This window comes from Echeneis naucrates, chromosome 17, assembly GCF_900963305.1.
Source record: "Echeneis naucrates chromosome 17, fEcheNa1.1, whole genome shotgun sequence".
NCBI lineage: Eukaryota > Metazoa > Chordata > Actinopteri > Carangiformes > Echeneidae > Echeneis > Echeneis naucrates.
The window spans coordinates 16,047,564-16,074,051 of NC_042527.1; the positions used below are offsets into that span (position 1 = coordinate 16,047,564).

At 39.2% G+C, this 26,488-nt stretch overlaps 1 protein-coding gene across 2 annotated transcripts; it reads right to left on the reverse strand.

Annotated features, from left to right (window-relative positions):
• Positions 1 to 1,611: 1,611 nt before the first annotated feature.
• LOC115058082 (RNA-binding Raly-like protein) lies at positions 1,612 to 21,410 on the reverse strand. 2 transcript variants are annotated; one of them, XM_029525388.1, is made up of 7 exons: positions 21,155 to 21,410; positions 6,055 to 6,130; positions 5,101 to 5,148; positions 4,239 to 4,432; positions 3,666 to 3,779; positions 3,291 to 3,448; positions 1,612 to 1,698 (listed from the first exon to the last, which is right to left on the reverse strand). In XM_029525388.1, exons 1-7 carry the CDS (start codon positions 21,408 to 21,410, stop codon positions 1,612 to 1,614), a joined length of 933 nt encoding a protein of 310 aa, XP_029381248.1. The 2 variants fall into 2 exon arrangements, with proteins under 2 accessions (XP_029381248.1, XP_029381249.1); XM_029525389.1 differs by lacking the exon at positions 1,612 to 1,698 and adding an exon at positions 2,353 to 2,385.
• Positions 21,411 to 26,488: the final 5,078 nt, after the last annotated feature.

Here is a 26,488-nt window from a genome sequence, read left to right on the forward strand (position 1 = left end):
AGCTGCATGACTAATGATTATACTAACTGGCTGCTATCCAGTGATGATAGAACCAATTATACCTGCAACATCGCCAGTGGTCCTCTTTAACCCATGAAAATGATGATATGGTGCTAATGAAGTGAATGAATTAGAAATGCCATCTGTTGCTGCCTCGCCACCACTTATCTCTTAATAGCCTGAAGTTTTCAAGGTCACTGCATAAAACTCATGTCGATGAATATTTTCATAGTCCATTAGAAACAGGGCTAATGAAAAGGAATAATTCTATTCAACTTGAGTGGGAAATTTGTGCACTTAGCATCATACTGGGCCATAATTTTCTCCCTGCTTGAGTTGTTTTGAAAACTTTTGGAATTAAGAAGTAAGCTTGCAATGCTATATCTAATGTTGTGCAAAATATCTCTGCCCTTTTCTTACCATTCTGATGATTTTCATCACCACTACTTGCAGTAGTCTTTTGTATTTGTATAGAGATTTTTGCATCACATTTCATGGCTTTCATTACTTAATTGTACTGATTGACGACACTTGTAAGTTAGTCTTTTGAGTCATTGCAAAAAGCTGAAGTTGTTGTACAAGCCTTTAGTCATAGTGCTGAGCAGAGGACCCCCAGAAACAGAAACAGACAGTCTGTCACAGTCTTAATGGTCTTTTTGGCTTGTTTGAGAAAATGAAAGCTGCAACACTCACAATATTTTTTTATGGTGGAGGAACATGTTTATTTCAAAAACTATCATCATCCAAAGCTATAACAGATGCAATGAATACAAACGATCCATAATAGCCACTTTTTTTTCACAAAAAATAGTCATCTTTTGATTACTATAGAGATTGTAAACAGAATTTTAAAATGCAACTTATGTAAAAATAACAAACATAATATGCAATACTGTGTGAAAACGTGAATATATTACATACTGTACATTTCAATAAAATGTACAAAAAAAAAGAAAATCACACATAAAAAAGAAAATGTGGTACTCATACTATACATTCATATTTAGCTCTCTGCCTGCATTGTGGCTCAATTACAGTCAATGCACAGAAACAGAACAAAAATACATTTTCAGTACAGCAAAAGAACTTGTGTCTGGTGGTGTGTTGTGTTTCATAGATTATGCAGTTTTTGTGATCAGACAATGAGTAGTTTACCTTGCAAAGTTTTGGCTGTCATCTGCAAGGCCGGCCTGATCTCATCAACAAATGACATAAAAAAAAAAACCAAAAACAACAACAACAAACAAACAAACTTCATTGTTTGATCACAGGAACAGCATAACCTGTCGCACAGACAACAAAACGAACCTGTTTGAGATACTGCCATGTCTCACGCTTCATCTGATTGATCATGTTATTGTAATTTTTATGAATAATACAGACCATAATATATTAAGTACACAACATACTGTATTGTCCTTATTTTTCAGAAAGGCAATCAGTTTGAAGAGAATTTATTGATTGTTCTTTGAAGTTGACCTTGCAGTGGTTTGGAGAATATTCTTAACCAGCATTTTCATGATGTACACATCAGGAGTGTCATGTTGTAATGATGCAAACAAGCAACAAACAAGTCTGAAAAACTCTTCCGTCAGCTGTCACTGCATTCCTTTACTTTAAATACACCTTCTTCATCAAGAAGGTATTGCTGGTATCTGTTCTCCCAACTTCATGTACTGTACGCATCCTCTCTCCAAACTTGAAAAAGAAGAAAAACAGACAAAATATAAATACATATCAATGACACAAATACGCAAGTCAAACTGTCTTTAATAGAAAACTTGTGGAAATGGTGGGTTGAAAATGGAGGAGGCCTGGGGGGCTATGACAAAATAACCATTGCTAAGCGCTCTTTATATTACCTGCAGCCAATGACTAAAATATCCACCTGAAGAAAAAACTGACTGTTAACGGGCACTCGAGGACAGGAAGGAGGAAATGTCAGCCAAGAATCAAATGAAATCTTACAGCTATTTGTTCACACAAAGCAAATCGGGGGAGATTTAAATGTCGTTTGATGGAAAGTGAGGATGAGAAAGAATCCTATCTCTGTGGTTGTTCAGTCATCAGTGATAACTGCAGAGAAGCTGCCTTTCCATACACTCCCTGATGGAGAGAATGACAGTCCATTTAGAGGAACAGAGTGGGGGTTTAAATTGAAAGGTGACTAACAAGTTTTTCCTCACTCTCAAACCAGCAACAGATCATTTGTGTTGCCGTTGCTGTTGTCTATACATTGTTAGGCATTTACAAAGTGAAAACGTAGATAGCTCATGCTGCTTCACTATTGTTTTGTTTCCTTGTAAATAACATTCTATTGTGCCAAATAGTACAATTCATTACTGACCTTACTCAATTGTCAATGTCTGATATGTGGTTCTCTATCTGCAAAACAAGAAAAAAAAAAAAAAAAAAAAAAAATCATAACGAGATCAGTCCAGACATGACTGGCATAAACTCTCATCCATTCACCCAACTGGACAGAAACAGATGAAGTTTCAAGGTGTTAATATTAGGGAATAATAACATCTAGTCCTACAAAACGAGGACAAATTGCAAAATGTCAGAATTAAGGATGCTGTAAATCAAAACTTTCTGTAATGCTGCCAAAGCACTTTATTTTATTCTCGTTGATGGCATCTATTCAGTTTCATCTCCATATCCATGATATAGCTCTATATCATATAGAGAAAGCATACAGAAAAACAGGAATGTGAACTTAAGATCACATTATTAAACTAATTTATAAATGACCTCATCAAAAAAATACAAAGTAGATTTTATAGCTTGCAATCCAGGAAGTACATAGAGTATTCATATGTTTAATGTTCCACAGGTGCCATCAAGCAGCGTGTGTAATCTTTTTCATGGCCAGGAGGCACAAGAGGCTAATCAGCTATTGATTAACTGTAAGGGCTTCAGATTCTTTCCTTTCAAATGCAATTCAGTTCATGCAGATTACAAAGCAGCTTGGCTTTACCTTAGATTTAAATAATTTCATATTATCAGGGAAGCGAGAGAAGATGAAACCAAGATCAGTCCTGACGACAGCTTTTCATTTACAGTGTAGGTGTGACAGTTGTTTTTTTTCCATCACACTCTTCATCAAAAAATGTCAGTTTCGCTTATAGCTTAGATTATGACTTGTAAAATGAACACAATGAACACATGACACACACACACACACACATCATACCTGAAACACATTTGGATTTACGTCAGAAACAGGATAACTCACTGACTCCACCTACTCCTTGTTTAGGCTGGAAATGGTTGCACAGCCTACTCACCATGTCATTGGTACCTTCATCTTCAAAGTCATCTTCAGCCCCATCCGTCATCTCCCCCGCCTCCACCTCGGCTGTCCCTTCTGCTTCCTCTCCACCGGAGTGGTCTGCTGCATCACCATGGAGACATTCACACACCTCCTCTTGTTTCCTCTGCATGTCTGGCAAAAGAGAACGAGGGTGAGAGAAAATCAGAGAAAAGACTGCCAGTCTATATCATAATAGATTTATTAAAGTGAACAACTCAGTTAGCCTTTTGTATTTTCTATGTACCTTTGTATAAAAGATTCCACCTCTTATAATTTGAGACCTGGTGACCTTCTGTATCATCTACAGTGTAGTTTAGCAGACAGGCCCCCCTCATCTGACAAATCTTACCAGCATCAGAGCGATGCTGCCGCTCAATCTTCTCCAGCCGTCCCAGCAGTGAATCAATCTTTGTCTTGATCTGTGACAGCTCCTTTTTGATTGTTACAAGCTGGTCTGTCTTCACTGTGAGTAGAGATTAGCATAGTAAAAAAATAAATAAAATCACAAAGTCACAGACACAGCTCTACTCTGAAATCTTAAGAAGGGCGTGTTCATGGGCAGAAATGTGGCTGAAGCCTAATCAGTGAAAGGGCATGGGAAGAAAAGTGTGATATTTCACTGTGCTGCATTGTGGGGAGCATACTGATTACTATCAATGTAAGCAGTGCAAACTATGGAAGAGCTGAAGAAAATGTACACTTTAATAGGACCTGATTTATATATTTGTAATTTTTACTACCATTCAGCAGCAATCACACCATACTGGTCTGCTTAAAGCTGAATGCATTGATTGTCTTAGCCTCGTGATCAAACCATAAACACGTAAAAAAGAAACAAAGAAAGAAAAAAATCTGAATGATTCGGTAAAGAGAACGAGGAAAAGTGATCCGGAGGAGCAAAAAGGGACAAAAAGGTACATACATTTAGGGCCTGTGACTGAAGCGCCAGCATTGAGTGCTCGAGAGGAAGATGAAGAGGAGGAGGACGAGGAGGAACAAGCTCTGACTGGAAAGGAGGATTTGGCTCTGCGTGTGGACGGCACAACTAGTCGTGAACGTTTGATGGGGATCACAGCCCTGGTGGGAGGCACGACACGACCGTGGTACTCAAAGAGTCTGAAGACACACGAAAAAACAATTAAAGCTCAACAACTTCATTTTCATAAAAGGTGTTGGAGTGCAGAACCCACATTTTTTAGGTAAAATTAACTATGCCAACAATTAATGCTTACAAAGCATCCAATATATGTGGCAGAGAATGCCTGAACAATCGCAATACGTATGGACCAATGCATAAAACATGCAATCAGTCCTGCTCCCTGTGGCCCACGACATATCAAATTGCTAAAATAGCAATAATGATTCAAAGCTGAAGGATTTTACACCCTCGGATATTGCGTACCAGAGGAAGTAAACAAACCAATGAAAATGTCAGAAGGAAGATGCATTCTTTGCTTTGCCAGCGCAAATGACCAGCCGGGGGACTATCTGACATTCAGTACTTGCCTATGTGGATAAAAGCGTCATTAGTAAACCCAATGGAGAGGAATAAAAACCTCCCTGATATGGCATCCATTATGCCTATGATAATGTAGTAAGTTTGCCTCAGATGGAAATGGGACTATTCTGCTAAAAGTCATATTTATCCAAAGAGCTGACTTGGAAACAGGGATGGAATATTTACACTGAAGTGCAAAAATCATGAAATTAAGGGAACAATGATGGGAAGCGTTAAAACAAAGTAACGTAACGTAACGTAACGTAAAATAATCTGTTTTACATACCTGCTGTAGAAATCATCCCTGTAGTAGTCGTAGTCAAATTCATAGCCACTGTGAATGCAATAGAAAAGGTTCCATCTTAATCATCCAGTATTCAGATATAACGTAGGTGTTTTTTGTGTGCAGCTGGTGAAGAAACAAAACCCTGCCTGAAATGATCTGCTCTGTATTGTCTGAAAGAATTCAAAATTATGGTAATTTTGTTTTTGTGTGATTGGCGAGTTCTCACAACTGTGCCATAATGAAGCCACAGCAAGCAGCTGGATAGCTGAGCTTAACATACAGAAAAAAAAAAAGAAAGAAAATATCGAGGTGCTGGAAGGAGAGATTAGCTTTCTTTGGTTAAGGAATGAGCTCAAACCAGCTAGCTGTTTTTATCTGTTTACAGATTTTTCCAAAGAACTAATCAGCTTGTAACTTGATGTTTATTCACCAAACCATCAGCAAGAAAGGGCGGAAAGCATATTGATTTTTTTACACTTCATTTCTTTTTTTGTACTCAATAAACAAACAAGATGTAAAGCTTTAATTAACAAGCTCTGCAGATACTGGTAGGCTGGTTTTATTAATATCTGACAAAGTCCTGGTAGGTTCTTTCCTCCTTCTGGTAATGAATGCTAATTTAAGATAGCCATCACCTGGTTCCAGCCAACATGTGCAGTAAGAGAGTGGCTTTGATTGTGTGTTGCAACTCTCAGCGAGGAAGCTTAGTTCCCATAATGTTGAACTATCCCTTTAGATATTGGTCCTGATTTTCTCTATTCAAAATATAACTATCAGGAGTGAGCAAAGAGGAACAGACACAAAGATAGCACAGGCAGGGAATTGGCTGTTCCTCCAAAAGAACCCGGACAGCCAGTCTGAGATGATCATATATTTCACAGGCAGCAGAAGGTACAGCAAGAAAAGTAGGTCAGCAAAAGTAAACTGATACAGTAAAATAACTTTCACACAAACCTGTACAGTGATGAGAGAGGCCTCTTGGAGCCCATCTTAGGCCTGTATGGCTTTGGCTCTCCTGCCATGTTGATGTCTGCAAACAACATGAAAATAAATATTGCCAAACTAATGTAACTATCAAATATCCTATAGAAATGAAAATTACAGCAATAATGAAATGAGGGAACCACAACAACAATTTTCTGTGAAAACATGAAAATATGATATATATATGAGTCTGATCAAGCTTCACATTCACTGGCTAAACCTCAGAATTTGTTTTTAGAGAGAAGACGAAACAATATCAAAAACAGACCAAACATGTTCCTATTTTCAAAATATCACAAATGAAATATTCTTAGAAGCTCAAAATTTTCCTCATTATTTTATATTCTACCATTTTCAACAAAAAAGAAAAAACTGAACAGCATCTCACTAGCTAATTAAATGATTTTCTTTAGATAGGAAAAAGGGTGCAAGTTATGATTAGAAGAAGCGCGTCACCAGGAAAGGCTGGAGGGATGATTCCCCTAAATCACTCAGTGTCTTCTAAATTTTACCTCATGGATGAAATTATCTTGCTTTTCTATCTTCAAGCAATGGATTTAATGTGGGAAACTTTTCCAGCACGCCTTCACAAAGGGCTAAATCTTTGCAGTTAAACTCTGCAGATTCTGTTTATGAACAATGCCAAAAGAAAAAAAAAAACCCTGCACAATTACTTTTGTATTATCTTATGAAGCAAGTTTCACTGCAGCTATTATAAACAAAAGCATAATGTCCATGGCACCCACCCGCAACAGTGTTTCTAATTGCATCAACACTACTAATATAAAAACTACAGCCCAAAATACCTAAAATGGAGATTTCAGTTTTTGAAACAGCAGTGAACAAAGGGGTTTTCAACCTTGAACCTTTCAAAGAAAAATAAGCAGAACGACCGTCGACGGTGACATCAAAACTACAGATACTGTTCAAAAACACTGAGGGGTTCTCATCACAAAGTCTGTCACCGAAGCACTGTTTGTTGAGCAGTCTGTTAACAAGACACAAGTTTCAAACCAGACCAGAGATATGGTACATTTGAATATAGTCATTATCAAATATAATGTAGAAAAACAGCAATTTTGTAACATATACTGAACAAAATGTATACAAGATGCGAATCTGCAATTAATAGCATATATTAATGGATATCCGTTGATATCGGCACCTTTTGTTTATGACAAGAATACATTTATTGAGCAAATAATGGAAAGTTGCATCAAAACATAAGCATTTGTTATTTGGCCTCAGCAGCTACAGGGCTCTGCTGGATGTGATGAAAGTGAGTTGACTTCAGGCTCGAGTGGCTCTCAAAAAGATTAACTATTGGAGAAGCTTCTTTCATTATTATTATTGTTTTTGTTTTGGTTTTTTTTACTATTTAAACATTCAGACAGCTGAGACTTGGAGAACTCGATGTTAATGTTACAACAACTTGAAAGAAAAAAGTTAAAATCTCCTTCAAACACATTAGGGGACGTCTGTGTTTCGTCTGTACACTGAACACCTCACAGCTCCTCTCATGACTGGCAGCCCTTCTACCTGGTAAGTGCTCTTAATCTGTGCTGACATCACTGAGTTTAGTCTGTCGACTTGCTGTCACTGTTGTTGCTCATGCTCAGCTCTATCAGCCTTGAGTCCGCTCAAGGTCATACAAAAACCCAAACAAATATCACAGCCTTGCCTTTGCACACGCAGACTCACACTGACAAAAGGAGGAGAGATCCCTGTGTGGCGGATGAGTCACCACTTTATAGCTTCAAAACATTGTACAGATAAGACATCAGTTTTGCATCAACTGCCCCAGGGGATTCACAATGTGGCAAATGTCATGACAGGAGCTGGAGCTGGAGTTGAGTCACTTTGCTGAAGGGGTTCAAGTGGTTGATAATGAAATCCCAAGCAAGACTGCTAATGTACTGAGCTACATAAAAAAAAATGCAACAACATCTCATACTTCAGTAAACTAGATTTTAGTTTTTCTTTGTTTCAGCTTTCTGACTCTCTCTCTCTCTGACACACACACACACACACACACACACACACACACTCCCATAATTGCACCTGCGTTTGCATCTTCCAACACTGGTGGTACTACGTTTGAAGCTCACACTTTCTCCCTTTCTCTTTATTCCCTCTTTTCCCTCCTCACTCTTCCTAATGGACTAATGGATTGTGGATGTATCAGTAGGTCTCAGGTGCATGGGGACAGCTGTATCATTATCATTAGGCCCTAGGAAGACGAGAGAAATGGCTCACATTGTAAAGTCTGCTCTCTTCTGCTCCCCTGCTAGGTTCATTAAGGGGAGAGCAGAGCACTTAAAAGCAAAGTAAAAATGATTGCTTCCACCTCACGACACACCCAACCCCTCTTCGCCGCCGTCAGACGCATGCACTGAGCATCTGATTAATTACACTCATTACACTAATCATATACAAAACTGAAAATGTGCCCATAAATTTGTGTGCATGGTAGCAGAATGAAGTGTGTGTCCATAAAAAAAAAGTGGAAGCTACAAATGACCGTTTTAAGCACAATGAAACATCAAGACAAATTCACAGACTACGTAAAAAGTCAGGTTCAGTGTCAGACTTCTTGTTCAGTGCTGGGGGAAACGTTAAAGCTGCAGATGAATGGATGACTGTGAGATATGGTCAAGGTTTGTTCGCAAGGCACTTAGCAGCTGACTGCCTTGTGCTATTAAGCTTTGAATGTGTGGATAAAAAGGCAAAACATTTCCGAGGGGAATGAGGAAAGAAATGACACTATGATATGTCCTATTATGTTATAATAGGCTCTCTCTCTCTCTAAAGGAAAACTTTGTTGACAGGCTGATACTTAATATATACTTAAATTAATGAATGTAGATGTGTAAAAACAGAGGACAACCTCACGTTGTATCCCAGGCTGGATGCCTGGTACTTACTGTGTAATTTAAGGGTAAAGGGGGAGGGGTGCCTCCTTCTTGTAGCCCGTGTAGCTGATTCTTACTGTGTGATGCAAACATCATGTTAAAACGTTGCTTGTCTATAAAGAGTATTATGATGAGTATTGGAGCAGATCCAATTAAGAGAGATGAGCCCAAATTGTGAATACTTCTAATTCTTTTAGCAGCTTTTAACAATCACAATGAAAAAAAAAAAAAAAAAAAAAAAAAAAAAAAACTTTCTGCAATATGGAGACCTTTTTTTCATTTGTCATCTGAGGAGAATGTGTCACACGTGGATCAAACATAGTTGAGGTTGAGTGCTTCACTGGGAATTTATTTAATTCAGAAATGATTACTTCAGAGATTTCTTTCTTTTCAGTCACACACCAAGAGCAGAATTTTTCAATTCTGTACCTGGTATGCAGTATTTATATTAGTGTTATATTATATTTGTAACTATTTCTCCTATTTTATGAAATCTAAGTTGTCTTCCTTGATTTGCAAGACATCCTTGGGTATTTACTGACCTGTGACACCTGTTACACTGTAAATTGCATAGTGATGTACGAATTACAAGCAAATGATTTCATTAAAAGGAAGGGGAAAGAAGATAAAGACAGGAACCATCGAGTCCTATGTTTAAATGGAAGGAATACCCTTAAATATAAATTCTGATTTGGCACCATAAGTGTTTCATGGTGGTGATTGAAAATGCATTTCAGTAGTATAAGTTCTGTCAAAATTACAGGAGGAAAGCATTACTTCTCTGGGCTGAGAAGATCCATCATTTCATGAAGACCGATGTAATTCAGTGCCTCACGGATACAAAATGTATGATTAAAGCATTTTATTACACCAGCATCAAGGAAAAAGGCTGAAAAATGATTTGGGTAAGGAAGTCTTTTCAAACAAATCAAGTATTTGTTACATCACTGTACCATAGAAATACTTTTTATTCATGTTGTGACATTAATTTCAGCCATATTTTTAGCCCTAAGGAGGACTGCTCCACCAGAGATAACTACCATAACTATCAAACATCTATTTTTTTTTTTTTTTGTAGATAGTCTAGAGCAGTTTTAAAAGGACAGTGGTGGGTTCTCTCCTCCCATCTGTGTACATTATTGTTAATAATGCTTAATGAAGCTTTGTGAAGTAACCTGTGAGTGTGTTGCCGTGTTACTGCATGTGTGTCTTTATCTCAGTGAGGTACAGCGGAGACTCTGCCCTTGAGGTCTTTGTGTGGAGTCATTATTGCTGGACTGGGCACAGACAATGATATTCTCACACAAACACGCACATAACTTTGAATTGTAGTCCACTGTGGTGAAGGAAAATGCAGCTAAATTAGTGAACTGCCTTTGTCCTGCTTCAGTTTGTCCCATCCAAAAAATGACTGATAGTGTAACACGAGTCTGCTCCGGTGGATGTAAGTACATTGGAAAGCAAAGCAACTGGACCTGCTAAATCTGTGTTCCTTAATCTTATGGCTCCTTGGGAATGCGTGATGGGAATAATTTGAGGTCGTTGCAGTACATTTCCTCCCTCCACTAAAGCCTACACATAATCTTTTGGCAGGCAAACCGTCTCTCCCTGCACAAAACAAACCCCATCTCTGCTGCTGCACGCATCCCTTGAGCAGGTAAGTGGTATTTGATTAAGAGATCATCCAGGCACCTGTGTGAATACAAATGTGCGACTAAGAGGCATCCTGCATGACAGCGTTCACAGATCCAATCTATGTTGTGTTCTTTCACCCTGGAAATCTGACAGGAAAGACTTGAATAATCTCTGATCTTGGCTCAAGGGCACAGGCGGCTTCCTTTTTTTTTTATTATTATTATTATTATTACACCTGAGAGTGCATTTTCCTCGAGCATGCCAAGGTGAGAAAGCACACACACAAAATATGCAGTTTATTTTTTTTATTTTGAGTCCACTTATTATTTTGGGGTCAAAAATAAATAAATAAATAAATAAATAAATGGGATCATTATCTTAATTAGCCACAATGTCATACCAAATGGCAACATACTGAGAGAAATATGGGCTGTAATTAGCCAATCAAGCATTTTTATGAAGATGCCAAAACTATGTTAGATTAGAAACTAGAAATCAAAAGCTCAACCCATAAATAGTGAATAAACTATCGCAATGAATAAAGTTCATCCTTTGATCAAAATGTTTTGACTTCTGGAAAAGGGAATAAGTAAGTAATTAAGTAAATATGTCATTTTCAAGCTATTAACAACTCACTGACGAACTACATGCTCACCTTCGATCACTCAAACATTGTCAGCGTAAAATCAAACATTAGCATAACATCCACTGCAGCCCTGCTCTGCTGTGGCGTTTAATGAGGCAGAGCTCTTTGCTTGGATAAAAATTGATAAAAATAATTAATATATATATATAAAACAAGAACTGTTAGACGTGTATGAAATTGTGTGCAAAACTTGTCAATCTGGTTGTACAGTATGTTTGCCACCAGTAGGCTGAGTTGTCTGAAATCTTTCCCCTCTGATTGGTTGCAGTGTAATGTCACAAAGATCCGATTATGGCATTATCATAAATTCCACTTTTTCATCATTTGGTTAGCAACTGTAGCCAAGGTTTGTTACCACAGAAACACAGCTGTGATAAAGTGGCAGGCTACCTAGAATTAAAGTCTATCTTGCAGAGTAGGTTAGTCCATGTTATTAAATCAGCGTGACCCCATCTACAAATCAAACAGCCCGAATTACATCAGAGTGGTTGAGACACCTCACCAGATATATGATTTTTGAATATCGCTTGGGGAAGAAAAAAAACAAACCTCAAAAAAAAAAAAAAAAAACTGCAAAAAACAGCAAAAAACAAAACTCACAGTAGTTCAACTTACTAAAGCAAAAACCTGCAGAACAACATCAACATTAAAATCATCATTATTATTGTTATTACAATTACCTATCTGCTAAACAACTGTGTCAGTCCTTGCATTAAGAATTTATTTTACACTTGACTTTTATCAACAGTGAAAATGTAATTGAAGCTATTTCAAGTTAAGTGTGAAATGAACTGCAGGTATATTTAATATGAATAATACACATCTCATACTGTGGTTAAAACCATGGAAACACGGGGAGTAATCACCCACCAGACATCACTGACAGCTTTTCCAATTACTGTGCCAGCTCTCTCTGAGCTACATGCCCCAATCTTAAACCTGTCATGTCCGGACTGATCTCATTGAGGACGAGCACCTCAGTGCTTCAACAGTTTTTGTTAGGACTGAGACACGGATCAATTTCTTGTCAGCCCATCCTCCCTTAATGAATTCCTTGTGCTTTGCTCTTTACTCTCTTGAAGAAAATAGTTGGTAGTGCACACATTTTGGCAGCTCATCCCCAAGCTCCTGAGCATCTGATAGCCTTATTTTCATTAGACCTGAGCTCTGGTTCATTACGGAGAATGTGATGTGGGATTGCTAAATTTTCAGGTTGGCTGGAGTCAGCACATTGCACTGGGAGTACAACTATTAGCAGGTGAATGTTTTTTAAATCCAAAGACACCAACCAGCAGCAGGGAATGTCTAATTCTGCTGCCACTGTGGTTCCTCCAAACATCGAGTCATGTTGATTTTCACATTAAAGTATAATGAGGATATCGCCGTAGCCTGTGGTAGAAATTATTTTGTCTTTCATCTCTCCTGAGTTGCTAATGCACTTTCCCTTCCTTTTCTGTTTTGGTATCTTTTATGATGTAAGTTTGTGGCTGTTAAATGCAATGCTTTGAAGCATTATAACCCCTGGAGCTGGTCCATCACTTCCACCTAACCGCACACCCGTTAATCTGTGCCAACAGCTGGAGAACAAACCAACAGCTGCCACCTGCTGCAAAATACTTTTACATGTGCCTCCTGGTTTGTGACGTGTGTTTGTGTCACCAATAAATGGCCACAGACTTGTTTGTGTCAACCTAAAACAGTTGGCGAAGTCGTCATTTAGTTCATTTACATAAAATAAGCATGCACGACTTTTAATGTTTGAATAAGTCTTTAAATATGAAGTTCCAAACCCTGTGCGTCAAGACTACAGAGTCACAGTCGGATCTATCGAGTTGTGAAAACATGAAAGGAAAGTGGAATTGATTTCATTAAGGTCATTTTTTGCATTTATTTTATTGAAAAATTATTCACCCAGCGATACTAAAAGCCAAAAAATAATAAATCACTATTCTGCTTCACACACACACACACACCCCTCAAGCTACCATGTGCAACCAGCCACTGAGCTGCTCCACTAAAGGCAAGAGAAGAAATACAGCACCTTGTTCACAGACAGCTCTGCAGTGCTTTCTAAACCCACAACTCTAAATTTTAAATAACTGCAGCCAGAGTACATGTTCAGTCCTTTGGACAGAACCTGCCGGTGATCAAGTCTGTCACATACTTTCTATTACAAACAACAAAAAAATATGTATCACTCCTGAATTATTATCCTTCCAAACAGGTTCCGAAATGAGTGTTCTGTATGATTTGCAGAGTTTCAGTCAGATTATCCTCAAAATGCCCCAACACATGAAGAAATACCTTCTTTCTTTTTTTTTTAATCCACAACAGCCCAGGGAGATGTATTCAAGGCTGAATAACAATACAATGGAGTCCAAATCCCAAATTATTTTCAAAATAAAGTCACGTGAGAAGATCCCTTAATGGAAAACAAATGAGCAAAAATAATGAATCCATGAAATAAAAGTTCCTTTCATTCATTTTCTGGCTGCAGCTTTGTTGTTTAGCGCCACTAACATTACACACATTTAAGATACAGAAGGACTACTTTCTTTTCTTTGAAATGAATCATTTAGATGCGATTTCTGACCCATACTGAGCAAGAGAAAAACAAACGCAGGGGACAAAGGCAGACAGGAAAAAACGGCGATTTCAATAATTATCAGCCAGTTTCTCTCTAAACTGGCAGTATAAGGTCGATTCAAAGAGAAATGCACATTATTTCTGCCCGGCATTAAAACTAATCACCTTACTGAACCTTAAAAGCAGAGAAATGACTGCCAGGTCCTGCAGCCAAACGAGCCAACTTACACCGCCTCAGATACTCACACGTCTGGTTGCGACGCCTGCCTTTGTACATGGTCATGACGGCCGGAAGAGCTGAGGTCTGCTTTCTGCGTTTCTCTTTCCAGCCTCCTAAAGCTGGACAGGCTGTCTGTTCACTTCCAGCTCCAAACTAACAGCCGCGTCGCCTCAGACCGAACCATTTGTCCGATTATTCCAGGGGGAAGCTGCCCCCCCCCACCCCCCAGGAGCACAGCTACCAACATTACATTTACAGCAAAAAAAAAAAAAAAGGAAACACAACACCTAAAAAGTCTCCTTCACCCAAATACAGCGATGAAAATGACCGATTTAAAAGTGATAAATTCATGTTTGCCTCTAATATTTACAATTACAGGTCACCAGTGTTTTCATGGTCATGCTAATGGGGAGGGGGGTTCTTAAATGCTATGATAATTTAAATTAATCTGATTTCATGCTAATTTTCAGCTTTTCATTTAATTAGATTTGCTGAATCCACGTCAGAAAAAAAATATATATATTGGAGATTAGTTAATAATTAATTAGCATTATACATTTCCAGGAAAGCTGGTGCACCATGAGCTGTTAACACAACATAAACATTAATGTGATAGCACACACTTAGTCATGCACACATGCAGCAGTGTTTATTCTGAAAGGTCTTTCCAGTCCAGCTCCACGGGGGGAGATCATTTCCTGCAGTTAGTTTGTACTTTCTTTGACTGGTGAAAAGTAAAAGGACAACTCTCATCAAACGTGTCACACGTCAAAGACTCCTATTTCATATTCAAGGTTTGTCAAAGGAAACACATCCCATTTTAACTCGCTCATCGGGCAACTGATTTTCACCTATTTCAAAGGCAAACCAGCTTCCTGCTGCCACTTTGTGCCATTATTCGGCGCTCTGTTTCTCCTTGTTTTGTTTTATTTTGCTTTTTAAATGTAATTTTAAGTGGACAGGCTGTGGACTTAAGAGGCAGATTGCAAAAGCAGAGTGCCCGGGGGGGCGGAAACAGCCTGCTGATTCCCCAGCTGTTGGAGCATTTGGGCTCTGTTACAGATGAAGCCTTGTAATTGTAACATCTAATTACTCTGACAAGGAGTTTTGCAGCTGTCTGGCGCGCTGCATGACGTCCTAATCGTCCTCCAGCCTCTCTCTCAGTAAGGAAAGACAAGAAATTAAAATCTCATGAAAGATAGAGGCTGTGAATTAAGCTCTCATGCCTTTGAGGCAATTAAATGCCTCAACTAGTGTCTCATTTTGACATCTTTGGAGAAACATTAAAAAGACACTTTACTGTTCGATGATAGGAGTGAAAAAATGGTACAGCGCCAAAACTGAAAGAGAAGATTGTCTGTGTGCTTGTGCATTTTGGATTTTGTTCAATAAATTTTAAAACTAATTTAACTCTTCACCTCAACTATCAGAAGAAGAACAGGCTTTGTCATGTCCTGAAACAAAGCAAATCTGGTGTCATCAGTTTCCAATCTGCTGCAGAGTGCTATAGAAAACAGATACAGTCCCTAAAAGGTCTCTATTCATAACATCACATGTGATTGCACATTCAGCAGGAAAACCCAGCATGAATTTTAATTTTGAGGATGCAAATGAATCATATATGATGAGGGACCGCGTGTCCCAGATTCGATGTCCTCACTGGTATTCTCTGAGCACCATCTAGTGTTCAGGCAGGTGGAAAATTCACAAATGCATCTGCAAAGTTTTTCAGCATAACTTTGAATATGTTGTAAAGCTTTCAAATCAACATTATTTTCATCTGTATGCCCTGTATGTTTTATTTTATGTTTATGTTTATTTTATTGTAGTCATATCTTGTTTTAATGACTGTGGGAAGTTTTAAAGCAGTGGTTTTCAAAGTATGGTCTGGGGACCCTCCAGGTTTAAGAAAAGAGTTCTTTCAAAAAGGGAAATATTTTATTTTTGCTATAATTCTGTTCCCAAGTATCACAATGACAGAATGTATGATGGTGATCCTTTTTTGATTTCAAACACTTTCTGCGGTTGAAAGCAAATACCTTATCAGACATGGGACTTTATTCGCATCACTTTAGGGCTCCTAATTGTGAAAAGGTTTGAGACACCACTGTTATAAAGAATTCTTTCATTAATCTTCTCCCACTTATCTGATTCTGAGTCACAGGGGCTGCTGGGGACAATCCCAGCTAGCATTGGGTGAGGGCGGGGTCACCCTGGACGGGTCGCCAGTCCATCACAGGGCCCACACACAGAGACAGACAGAGACCAACAACCACTCACACTCACACTCAGACCTACAGACAATTTAGAGTCACCAGTTAACCCAAACATGATGTCTTTGGACAGTCGGAGGAAACACTTGCACAGACAAGGGGAGAGCATGCAGATTCTGCACAGAAAGTCCCCAGGCTAGGGAACCGAACAACAGCGCCAACCACTATGCCGCCATGCTACAAATATAAAAAAATATAAAGCTAAAGCAGAAATCTCAAGAAGAAAGAGAGCATTCAAATATTATCCAAGCCTTCCCAGCAAGCTTTATCAGAGCATGCATTGTCTTTATTAATGAAGAGCCTTTGGCACTTGGTTTGTGTCCTGTAGTAAGTATTTCAACCACAGTGAGGCACTCAAAGACCAACCCTGCCAACAGTCATTTGAGTGAGCTCATGCACATTATGAACTATAGATCGTGGCAAAGCAGATATGATCAAACCAAGCACTGACTTAATAAATTAACTATAAAATATCACTTCACCTATATCCAGATTTTATCCACGATCGCAGAGAGAAATGCTGAGCTGGTGAAAAGGTGATGAAATCCTCCTCTATGCTCTTTATCACCAGCACATGTCTTCTTCGGGATCTAAGTGGCTGCTGTCTCGAGTCAACCCCCAGTTTGATTTAATGTCACTTTTATTTGCACGAGCTACTTAAAGTCATTGTGCCGGCAACTCAGTCATGTCCAAAGGAATTAAATTGAGTAAAGTAATCGCTGGAGCTTCAGGATCTCACGGTTATTAAACGTACTCAAGCGTGCTCGCCGCGTTTTGAGGCTATTACAGGTTTGAATATGACCTCACGACCCTCCTGTCACATGTCATGCCTTTACACAATTGTCCTTGATGTTGCTCCTCACTTTGTGGATTTTAATAAAAGAGGAACGTGTTGGAGAAGATGTCAAGAATTCATCTCTTGTGCAGACTGCTCCTGCCTCTGGACTTCCAAGGTCTAATCAAATATAAAGTGCATGTTTAAAAGATTAGACACAAAGCTTAAATTTCAAAGGGGCCACAGCAGCAGAAGAAGAAGAAGCAGAAAAGACCAATTCCAAAAAATATACATGTATATATATATATATATATGTATAACTATAGGCACTCTATACCTGCAGTATACCATTGACATTTACAGTGCATTTTTAATATACTGAATTTATCACAGGTCTGTATGTGTCCACAGATGCTCAGTGTTTACAGGGACATAGTAAAGAGCGGCCTTTGGAACAGCAATTCGTCACGCTTTGCAAAAGAATCCTTCACTTTGGTTGCTGTATGTGAATGTAGCGTTCACTGGCTTTGTTCAAGAGAAGCATGTTTACCTGAGAGCTTCTGAGCGAGACGCCCTTGGTAGAGCCTCCCTCTCTCTGGGGAAAAGCACGACCGTGTAGCTGTTGTGTTTTTGTTTTTTTTTAGTTTTTTTTTAGGCTATGTTACTGTGCTGTCATTTGTCAGTGTGCATAACAATGAGAGGAGTCTGTTTAAGTCGAGTCAGTGAGGCAGGCAGGACAGAGCAGACAGGACGTGAATATGTGTCGACAACAGTGTGACTATTTCTGAGGTGTGGTGTATAAATCAGGCAATCAGGTTCTATGGGTGAACTTCAACATCCCATAACTGATTCCTGGCAGCCATTTATAACTAAGCACTTTATTTACTGTTCATTATAGATCTGCAATGCTTTTATTTGACACCGACAGTTAAGTAAGTCTTCATGCTTTTTTTCACAGTGTGGGGTGAGATGATCCTGTGGGTCCAGTATGACGTCAGCAGCTGGTTAGCTTATCTTAGCATTGCCTTGCTCTCTCCAAAGTTTAAAATCTGCCTCCAGCACCGCAAAAGCTGACTAACACAAAAAGAAATACCAATGTAGTTTTAACAAGAGATGTGCACTGTGCAAAAACGTGCATGTTAAAAAGTTCATGAAGGTTAAATCTTTCAAATCCGACCCTTCTCCTGTCACTTCAGGTGTGCCCTAGGGCTCTGTCCTGGGGCCCCTTCACTTTATCATTTACCTCCTTCCCTTTGTCCACATTTTCCAGAAATTCAACATTCATTTCCATTGCTTCATGTATGTCAACAAGCTCTACTTATCCTGCAAACCAGACTCTGGTCCCTCTCCTTCCCCCCTCACCTCTTGCATATCTGAAATAAACTCATGGTTCACCTCAAACTCCCTTAAATTATACATCGACAAAACTGAATTCCTCCTCATCAACACCAAATCCACAGAAACTTTAAATCAACCCCACCCCTCTCTCACACCACATACTGCCTCCATCCTTGTTCGCAGCTTTGTGATCTCCCGGATTGACTGCTGCAACTCTCTTCTCTTCGGCTGCCCTCAAAAGTCCCTCCATAAACTCCAACTGGTTCAGAATTCTGCTGCTCATATCATCACCAAAGCCCCCTCATGCCACCACGTCACCCCCATTATCTGGCAGCTCCACTGGCTCCCAGTCAAGCAACGTATAGAATTCAAACTCCTCCTGTACACCCTTAAGGCCATCCACAACCTCACTTCTCTCCGACCTATCGGACCTTCACATCGCAACTCCAGCTCCAGACCGCCTCAGCACCATGGGAACTCTCTGCTCATCTTCAACTCCAAACTCACCTGTTAAAAATCACTCACTTTAACATCTATTACACTCTCCATGGTTTCTTTTATGTAGGTTGATTTTATTATTGTTTTTTTTTTTATAATAATAATAATCATCATCATCACAACAAATAGGAATAAATCGAATCGCATTCTAGTTCAAAATTGATTTCATATTTGGCAACAAATCATAAGAGTGGTACAGATTCTCTCATGCAACTTACAAAAAAGTGACTATTCCTTCATAGAACAATTCCAATGTAGGGTCTAATTTGAATAATGCTTTCTAATGACATTATTTATTTATCAGAGCAACGACGAACATCTACCAAAGTCTGACAGGTAAAAAGAAAAGCGCTCAGCACCTCTAGTGGGTTGTAATCAAAGGTCATCTACTATTGTCTCACACTGACATCTTAGATGAACTATTAAAGACATTTACTTGCAAGAAGTGATGAAAAATGTTACTTTAGAAAAACAAGAACAATCTGTGCCGTTGTGTTTTTCAATTGTACTGCGGAAGGTCATTTCGTTCCCCTGTTCTCCCTCACAAGTTTTTGAAAAAACCCAACAGATCAGATAGATTTTCAGAGCTGCTTTATTTGGAGGAGAATCCTGAAGTTAGCACACCTGAAATATGAGTACAGCAGCAATCCCTCATTGTACAGGAACAATATGTGAGAAAAGCTATAACTTAAAACTGAACCAGGAGGTCCAGATAGGGTAATCGTTTTACTGATTTTATTTATGGTCTTCAAAATAAATTTGGAATACAGGGCCTCATTTAAAACCTTTCTGATTGTTTTTTTACTCATGTTGGCAGGTTCCCAGCTCTCTAATAAATCCTGTGAGCACCAAGTTATTATTGATAGAAATAGTTGCCAAAACTACCAAAAATAACAGGCAAGTCTCAGGCCAGGCACTCCAATACATCCATTTTTAACAGCAGTAGTTCAATTTTCTTTTGCCAACAGTAATAGTGCTTGAGTCATGTAATTATATGGAAAATCACTGTGAATGCAACTCATCCTTGCCGTTTTCACACTGCCATATGTAATTTCACAGCCGAAAATGCATGAAACAGGGCAAACACAGGTTGGAATTACAGATATGACCCTGCAGCACTCTGATTCATATTTAATGAGAAAACATGGCTTTGGGAGGACTTTTATTTTCCATGACGGAGACTGTGAACCAATCAATAAGTAATATAAGGAAGATTTACAGGGATCTACTGAATGTCCACGAGGACTGAGCTCTGAATGTGTCCGTCTGTCGTCCCACTTTCTCCTTTCTCTTCTCTTTATGTTGAAGTTTGCCACGCTTGGCTGTATAAAACTTTAAATATATTCTCTTCCTTAACATCTAAACACTGGCTACTGGCTGAAACTCTGTTTCAGTATTTATAGGTTTTACTGATCAAGCTCATCAAAGATTTAACACAATGCTTCAACGAAGTTCTGATCATAAAGAATACAAACCAGACGTTAACTTAAGCTCCTCTGGAAGTTTTATTTCGAAATATCATTTTGTCTATTCTGCTGCTTCATTTTGATTAGCAGGCTTGAAAGTCTCAGACTGACTAAATAATAAAAACTAAAACTGAAAAATGCTTAATATTGAATTACTTTTAATAAATGCATTTATGAAATGAGCTTTCATTATTGATTCCTGCTTTATGACGCTGGCTTTCTTATATGTACTTCTGATTGTGTTTTATTACTTCTGTAAAAAATGTTATGTGCCTCGTATAGAGGGCTTTATTTTGTAATGAGGTTTAGAAAAATGTCATAAATAAAGGCTTTTATTATTGCAATGATCAAACCCCTTTCATCACTTTGAAGCTGTAGCTGCAAAATATTTTCACAATTCTCTGTGTGGAATTAATGGCTGTGATGAAATATTCCGATACTTTTTTACCTCAAAGAGTTAATACAACTTATTTACTTGGGTCAAAAGGACTAAATATGTATAAACAATACTGGTTTCTTTCAGCATTATTAATATGATGCATTAATATGTCTGCTGTGTTTCAAGGTTTGAGGTGGTTGATAAATAGATAATTCTAGGTAGTTAATTCCACACCAACGATCGCCATTCATGCTCTTTTCATATTTTTTTATGTGAAGCAATTTGTTCATTTTGCGTACCCATGCATGAATCACAAAACAATGCATATTAGATCAGGGTTACCTAGTGATTGTCCAGCGATTACCCTGGTGTTCTCTCCGGCCACGGCTGCCCTGGCATTCCTCTCGCTGGCGTACTGAACGAAGGCATAGCCCTTGTGCACTGAGCATCCCACGATCTTTCCATATTTGGCGAAGATGGCCTCGATGTCGGCCTTGGTCACCACGGCTGTGTTGAGGTTGCCGATGAAAACGCGGGAGTTGAGGGAGCGCGGGTCATTCTTGTTGGTCACGTTGCTGGTCTGGGTCTTCCCAGTCATCCTAGTGGTCCTACGGCACTGCCTGCTGGGAAACACAATTGGACACAGCTCAGAAAGCAGGGAAGGTTAGAGGTTGTTCTGAAAACTGAAAGAGACATAAAAATGATGTCTGAGCTGAAAAAGTGAAAGGCTTAATTTGTGTTCCACTTTTTTTCAGTGGTCAACAGGTGGCCAACACAGCTTGACATGCAGCTTTTGAGTAATTCATTTCTTTTAAAAATGTATACATTTGGTTGCTTTTACATTGCACGCCAGGCGATATGTCAGTTTATCCTGACAGTGTTACAGTACTTCATCTTCAGTCTGATTCACCATGTGGCTGGAAACGTAAATGACAAGCCAAACCGTGAAATGATTATTTTTCTGACGGATTAATGTGTCGTGGGCACCCACAGACCCAATCTGGGTTTTAGACCAGTTGTCTTCAGCTGTAAATCTGCTCTTCCTGTGTGCTTTCACTGAGGTCTGGGGAAGATTGAGGTGAGGAAGATTGTTGACTGCAGGAGCTGAGAGGAGCTCTGACATAACAGCTGTGATTCAAATGTGTGAATCTAAGAAATCTCAGTGGAGGCTCGAACTGCATTCCCACGTTTGAAAATAGCACATCACACGACCGTAGAGTCATAAGCCATATGTTTTCCAGTTTTCCAGTATTGTCATGTTGTGCTCCTCGCACTTTTTTTCATTTGACTATATTTATCTTACAGCTACACTCACACATAACACACATGATACAAAAATAGTCTCTCCATTAAAATGAGAATGACATTCACCAGACAGGTTCAGGGGATAATAGGTTTGATTTAATCTGAAGATCTGTTTTGGAGAATTAGGAAAGGGCAACTTTTGTAATGTGGCGGTCAAAGTTTAGGTGTGAGAAAACACATTGTTGTTTGTTATTCGTGCAAACGCACTGAATATTTGGAGACCAGGGACAGAGGGTATTTGTAATGACAGCGATGGGATTGGGTGCATTAAATCTTTTCAGACTTGTTGAAATGGAAATGGAATGTGCCGTCAACTCCAGCCCTCAGTCATGGACAAATAGCATCGATTTTTTAAATGATACCCTAATAACATAATTTTGAGTCATGTGGTTTTAATGGTTCTGCCCTGACAAGTTGACCTCGTCTTTTTGGGTTTAGGGTTAGGGTTGTTTTGTTTTTTTTTTCATAAATCTTCCTCTCACGGTGAGAACATATGGAGCACAGATGGGGGTATAGAGGAATCTATTTTAATCTGTGAGTGTTTTATGGCCCAGGCCCAAACCTAAAGGCTCTTGAGCGAGGATGACTAAGTGCAGAAAAAGGATGCAATAATATCCATACAAGTTTTCTAAAAATACGTCCCTACATTTTCCCAGTTGGAGATGGAGGCATAAGTATGCAGGGCAATAGTTACCATATTCATCCTCTCTCACGCACACACACGCACACACACAAACACACACCCAGTGCTTCTTGCAGTATAACGCCTCTTGGGCACACTTCACGTCACAATTTTCCCCATCCTACCTCTTCTTTACTTCCATCCTTTGCCTACACCCACACATAATCCATTCTAAAGCTCCTCTGCTCTTCTTAAATAAAAACAAGAAAGAATTGAGGCTAATTTAACACTGCTGTCCCGCTGAATCTTATAATATGGCAAAGCCCTCATTCACTTTTAAGGAGTTGATTGACTTAATTATCTCAGAGCGGGTGACTTAAAAGCCACCCATCAGTCCAATCAAACCAGAAATGATTCATTCTCTCCCTCATCCTTGAAATGGCCTCCCAGCTCTGCTGTTAACTCACCCCAGGGGGAGACTGATGTGATGTGCCGGGGTGATGCCATTAGGCGGTTGATAGAGTAAGAACAAGCATATTTTAAAATAGGTTTAATGTGGAAAAATGTGAGGCCCTCAAATTAATCCCACAACGAGTCAGGATATTGTGCCAAATGAAGGCTCTGGCCTTCGCTGAATTGTTCGTATAAATGGTCTTTGGTTATTACGGGAGCTCCAGTGAGGTAGAAATGAACAAAAGAAAAATGGAGGAGTTACTTAATATGTATAGGTGTATTCAGATTTTGCTGCAGAGCTTCTGGATCTGTAGCTGTGTGCCAATTCAGGGACTACTGTCCTGTTTCGGAGGTTCATTTTCCAATAACTGCATCCCTGTCTTTCTAGGCAGCAAAGGCTCTCTATCCCAAGATTCATAGTGTGCCAGTAATACTAACGGAGAGCCAGAGGATTACAGTTCTAAACGTAAGCATCAGGTTTGAGCCGAGAAGAAAAGGTCCTAAAAAGCCTGAAAAACTTTTTGTATAAACAAAACAGTTTACTAAAGAAAGTTTCCTGGGGACAAGAACGGTGCAGACAGGCAGAGCTGCTGACCTAAAGCAGAGATCCAGATTCGCTCTGCCTATCGCAGCTACGAAGGCTGCAGTTTCAAGCAACACGGCCCCTGATTAGGTTGTGTTTATCACAGCGTCTTAAGAGTTAAAAAAGATTTACCAAGAATCACATCTAAGGGCAGAAAGCGTGAGGAGTGAGTCAATTGTTCTGGGGAACTGAAGAATAAGACACTTTTATCGAAAAACTGAAGTGTAAGAGTACAATTATTCACACCGATTACATCAGCATCCAGTCAGAGGCAATAACGTCCTGGATTTCCTGAACGGCAGCTGTATTTGGTTTACTCCAAACCAAATTAAGAAGCCTCTGGCACTTCCTTTAATATCAGAACAATCTAAAGTCATAAGAAACCCTCCTTTTCCTTATATGCTTATGAGAAAATAAAACTAATAATGACTTTGGAGGGAGCAATATTAGCCTGTGGATTGTTCCACAGCTTGACCCGCTGTGGAACAATCGTCTAATGATCATTCATGGTGCTGATAGGATGAATCGCACCAACGTTAGTGATCACTCCTCATTTTCTCTGGCTTCGCTACATGTTGGCATTTGTTGTTTGGGATGAAATGTCTCAACAACAGCTATCAGATGGATTGCCATGACATTTGGTTTAGACAGTGATGCTTTTCACAGGATGAATGGAAATCATGCTGACTTTAGCTAACAATCAGTGTATCTGAATGCAGCTAGTCGCGTTGTCTCTCTCACTGAAGCCCTCTTTTTGACAAATACAGACTCTGACTCAACTTTTTGATTAAAAAGAAAAAAAAAAAAACTTCTGCAAAGGGTACATAATCACAGTGAACACAAAGGCAGCTACAGACCAGAAAGAAATGCAAAATTATTCTTAACTGTCTGTGTCTGTTTTTGAATTGCAAGTCTGATGCAAACTTGCTTGTGGATACAAGACATTAGCTCCACTAATGGTTTGTCGCTTCCTAAAAAGTCTGAAAACCTGTAAAACTTCTATCACCATCAAATGGTCACGGAGCCTCATCCGAAATCACATAACTGCAGGCAATTCATGCCCTGTTAAGTCGAGGTATTCATGAGTTTTCAGTCTCTCTGTCTCCACATGCAGCACCTTACATATTCCCCCGCAGAGATGCTGGAGCATTATTTTGTCAATGGCCCTCAATTACAGGTTTTTAATGAAAAAGATCACAGGGAGAAGAATTTCAGGTTAATCCTTGAGCTTGTTCAAAATGAAAAAAAAAAAAAAAGGGGACTTCAAAGACGATTCTTTTACAATATTTATGAGTCTCGAGGATCCTCAAAATCTTTTTAGAAGAAGCATGCGGCATAACTGCCTGAAAACGCTGGTGGAAACATCCAAGGCCAGAAAACACACTCACACTGAAATCGAGGCAGCCTGATCGGGCAAAAGAGGAAGAAAGTGAGAGGTTTGGATTCATCTTGGCATGCTTGACACCCCACACATTAAAGCTAAATAACATCTTCATGCATCAGAGAAGTCTCAAACGCATCCCAACATTATCCCTGGCAGGGTGTTTTCCATGCAAAGACATCTTTGTTTGTCTCTAAAAAGTCTTTACAACAGAGCAGTGAGTGCTTGACAGTGATGTTTTTTCTTCAGGGCTTCTACAGCATCCTCCCGTGTTGAGGAGGTTCCAAGTCTAAGTATTTCATGGATCTTCTTTGGTCCTTTCACACAGCCTGTCAGGGGGTTCAGAGTTTGAATTCTCCCGAGATAAAGAAGCAAGGAACTGGTGAGAGTAATCATTTTAGCACTTCCTTCCCTCCCTGATCTGTCTTCACTGACTCGCTCTCCTGTCTGAGGAAAAGAGATGAAAACTCCTCATCCGATATGACAAATACATATGAGATGTGAAGGATTGCATTGAGGCCACACTCTCTGCTGCTTGAATGTTGCATTGCAGCATTTTATCTTGAGTGCGTTGACAATGTACAACTAACAGTGACTACGTTCGACTGTCATCAGCTGGTGAAGAGTTTAATTTGGAGATGTCTTCATAGCCTGCCAGAAGACAGGCATTTCTTGAAACAAGTCTCAACTTGTTCTACCTCCCTGGAAAAAAATATGTCTACTTAAGAGAATGAAATGTAGGTGTATAATAAGCAATTTTTTCCTCTTTGCCTCATTCTTCTGAATGACAGCCAAACGCATTACTGGGGAATAAATGTGGACTGAAATCTAATTAAATTTTTACAGTCTAAATTTGCAGACTACACTGCAGTGCAGGTATAGGTGATTTCCCCTCTTTCCGCCAGTACGTGAGAACATAGGCAGCATAAAATTGGGAAGATTTATAAAACTCCTCCTGTGGAAAATGCAAAAGCTGGAACTAGTATTAAAACTCCCACAGCGATAGTGTCACTGAGCAGTTTGTCATGGACAATAATAGTACATGACCTAACTATTACATTTTTCCATTTGGTAGTGCGAAACAAAGAAAGACAGAGGCATTACTATAAATGTAGAAAAGTAAAATATCATCCTCAATTGCTCAGATAACCTTATTGTTAAATGACAGAATGAACTATAAAAGAGGCGAGTGGTAGAGATTTGGGAGATGTGGTTGTGTAACTTCCTTTCTAGCCCAGTGTAGAAGAGACAGCTGATTGTGCTTTCATGTCGGTGCATTAAATATTAAGCAGCAGTCAGATCTGTGTTAGCTTAGCTCCACACACCTGAAAA